Source organism: Herpailurus yagouaroundi, unplaced genomic scaffold (genome assembly GCF_014898765.1).
Source record: "Herpailurus yagouaroundi ecotype Mexico unplaced genomic scaffold, PumYag 220, whole genome shotgun sequence".
Taxonomy (NCBI): Eukaryota; Metazoa; Chordata; class Mammalia; order Carnivora; family Felidae; genus Herpailurus; species Herpailurus yagouaroundi.
The window spans coordinates 4,396,349-4,399,358 of NW_024412451.1; the positions used below are offsets into that span (position 1 = coordinate 4,396,349).

The 3,010-nt window shown below is 63.9% G+C and overlaps 1 protein-coding gene across 1 annotated transcript in view; it reads left to right on the plus strand.

The window, feature by feature from the left end:
- Positions 1–2,496, plus strand: part of ZSWIM9 (zinc finger SWIM-type containing 9) — a 25,431-nt gene extending 22,935 nt beyond the window's left edge. The window contains exon 5 of the mRNA XM_040457935.1: positions 19–2,496. Within this exon, the coding sequence (XP_040313869.1) occupies positions 19–1,694 (1,676 nt within the window). The 3' untranslated portion in view covers positions 1,695–2,496. The remainder of the gene's footprint in view (positions 1–18) is intronic.
- The last annotated feature ends 514 nt before the right edge of the window (positions 2,497–3,010 follow it).

Here is a 3,010-nt window from a genome sequence, read left to right on the forward strand (position 1 = left end):
AATACTTCCTTCTCTCGGGGTCCCTGGGCGGTGGCTCGCCCGCCGCCTACGCCGAGGCGCTGGCCGAGCTGCGCGCCCACGGCCCGGCCGCCTTCGTCGACTACTTCGAGCGCAACTGGGCCCCGCGCCGCGACATGTGGGTGCGCTTCCGAGCCTTCGAGGCGGCCCGGGACCTGGACGCGTGCGCCCTGGTGCGCGGCCACCGCCGGCGCCTGCTGCGCCGCCTGAGCCCCTCGCGCAGCGTGGCGCAGTGCCTCCGCGACCTGGTGGCCATGCAGTGGGCCGATGCGGCCGGGGAGGCGGCGCCCGAGGGCCCCGACGGCGGGGGGCCTTGGCCAGAGGGCGAGCCGGGGAGGGGAGCCCACGTGGAGAAGGAAAGGATGAAGGGCCTGGAGAGCGGGGACTGGGCAGGGACCCCGAGAGAAGGAAGTATTTGGCGAGGCGCCCAGTTGGAGAAGGAGCGGGCCCGAGGAGTGGAGGCCAGAGACCGGGGAGGGGCTCCGTTAGAAAGTGACTCGGGGAGAGGGCTGCAGGTCCAAGACTGGAGAGGGTCCCAGTCGGAGAACGAGCACTGGAGAGGGCCAGAGATCAGAGACTGGAGGGGGACCCCGTTGGAGGCCGAGAAAGATTGGGGACCAGAAGGTTACGTAGGGAGAGGGGCCTGGTTGGAGGACGGTGGGCCGAGAGCATTGGAAGGGTATACCTGGAGGATGGCCCAGCTGGAGGGTGACAGCATTAGGGTGCTGGAGACCACAGAGCGGAGGGGGGCCCCGTTTGATCCTGAGAGGGCCAAGAGTCTTGAAGGGAGCACCTGGCGGGGGGGCCAGCTGCACGATGAGAGGGCACACGGACTGAAAACCAGAGACTGGAAGGGGCCTCAGCTGGAAGCTGAGAAGGGAAGGGGGCTGGAGGTCAGGACCTGGAGGGGGCACCATGTGGAGAAGCCCAGGGAGTTGGTCCCTGAGAATGGAGACCAAAGGGGGCCCCAGTGGGGAGATGAGAGGCAGAGAGGGCCAGAGGTTGGAGAAGAGAGGGAAGTGAGGTTGGGGGTCAAAAGAAGAAGGGATCTGGAAGATGTAGTTCTGGTCCATCTGGGGGACACGAGGGTGACAGGCCTGGAGAACGGAGAGGGAGCCCGGTCTGTGGGCCCCAAGGGCCGAGGAGAACAAGGGATGGGGTGTGGGGGTGCAGGAGGGAGGTGTCTAGGGCTGGGGAACGGAGTCCCGTGTGGGCCCGCCGTGGGAACTGTGTGTGACGGCGATCCAGAATGGGCAGGGACGCGGAGAGTGTGCCTGGCCGCTGGAGAGAGCCCGCAGGAAGGGGGTCAAGAAGAAGGTCCACGGGAACCAAAGAGGCCTTGCTGCCCCTCCGCAGAGGAGGAGGTGGACTGGGAGCCCCTGGCCAAGTTCCGAGCGGCCTGCGGGCCAGAGCTGGCGGAACTGGTGGCCGAAGAGCTGGCCTTCGCCAGGCAGCACGGGACCCGGGGTTTCCACTGGACTGGAGCTGGGTTTGCCCTTAAGGACGGAACCTCGGACTTCTTCCTGGACAGGGCCCTGACCCGCTGCAGCTGCTCTATCCACGCCGCCCGTCGTCTGCCCTGCCGCCACCTGTTTGCGGCGCGCCTCCTCACGGGGGCAGCCTTATTCCACATGGACCTGCTCAGGGACTGCTGGGGGAGAGCCCCAGAGCCCTGACCCATCGGGCCCCCGCCTGCCACCCTCCGCTGTGAGGGCAGGAGGGCGCTCTTCGATCCCAAAGATAACAGGGCTGAGGCCAAGGAGGCCACCTCAGTCCCTCTGGCCACTTCCTGTGTCATCCAGGGACCTCACCTTGGCCGTTTGCCTCTCTGGGCCCTAGGGGAAGCTGACAGTGGTCTCTGAGGTCCTGGAGGCACAGTGTGGAAGAGGGTGGCGGCTAGGACGGCTCCTGAGGGCCTCCCTCAGGAGAGGAGATGTGTGATGAGACAGGGGATAGAAGGGGGGGGGCAGACGGGGGGCGGAAGGAAGGAGGGGACAAAGCTGGGGGAGGGGAGGACACCAGGATACGGGGAGAGCCCGGGCAGGAGCAGATGGTCCGTCCAGAGAGTGCAGGGGTGAAGGAGAAAGCAAAGGGGAGTATCAGACAAACGGAAGGGGGGAGGAAAGAGGAGAGAAGCTCGCAGGGAGACCCGCGGAGAGAGAACAACAGAGGCAGAAATGGGGGAAAGCAGAGGGAGGCAGGAGAGAAGGAGGCCAGGGTGGAGGACAGAGGGGAAAAAAAGACGCATGGAAAGGAAAGGTATAGGAGGTAGGGAGAGAAGGAGCAAGAGGGGAGTGATTTGAGAGTCCCCAAAGCCTGGACGCTTGGATCCCCTTGGCCTTCTGGTTGGTCATTTCCAGAAGAGACTGAATGGGGGAAGGGGTATGGGGGGAGGGGCGGAGGCTCTCCAGTGGGAGAAGGGAACAGTCTGGACTATTGTGCTTCAAGATCGGAATAAAACAGTATTATTTTGGTTTCTGTACTGAGTTCCTGGCTTCTCGGGGGAGGCGGGGAGGCCCAGACCTGGAGAGAAAGTCAGGTGGTCCAGAGGTCATTTCTATCGACAAGACCTCCTGGGGCCAGATGGCATGGAGGGGCCGGAAATGAGTAGATTCCCCCTGGCAGCTCGGGCCTCTTCCTCCCTCACCTGGACCAGTATGCCAAGGTGACAACTTGGCCGACATCCGTGGAGTCTACCCTCAAATGACTAGCCCAGGCCAATCTCAGCCACGGTACCAGCGATTGGTTTAACAAGGGGCACGTGACTGAATCCTGGCCAATGGGTCTGCTCAGGGTGGGAGGCTACTGAAGGTTCTCTCAGTCCTAGGAAGAGGCCCCAGGATGAGGGGGGTCAGGCCTAGACCTGCTTGCCAGCCTCTTGATAGAGCCTGGGAATGAAGCCAGCGCTGAGGGTGACAGCTAAGAGATGCCCTCTATGATCCGCCCCCCTCCCAACACCCTGGGAGGTGGACATTGTGCCCATTTTCCAGCT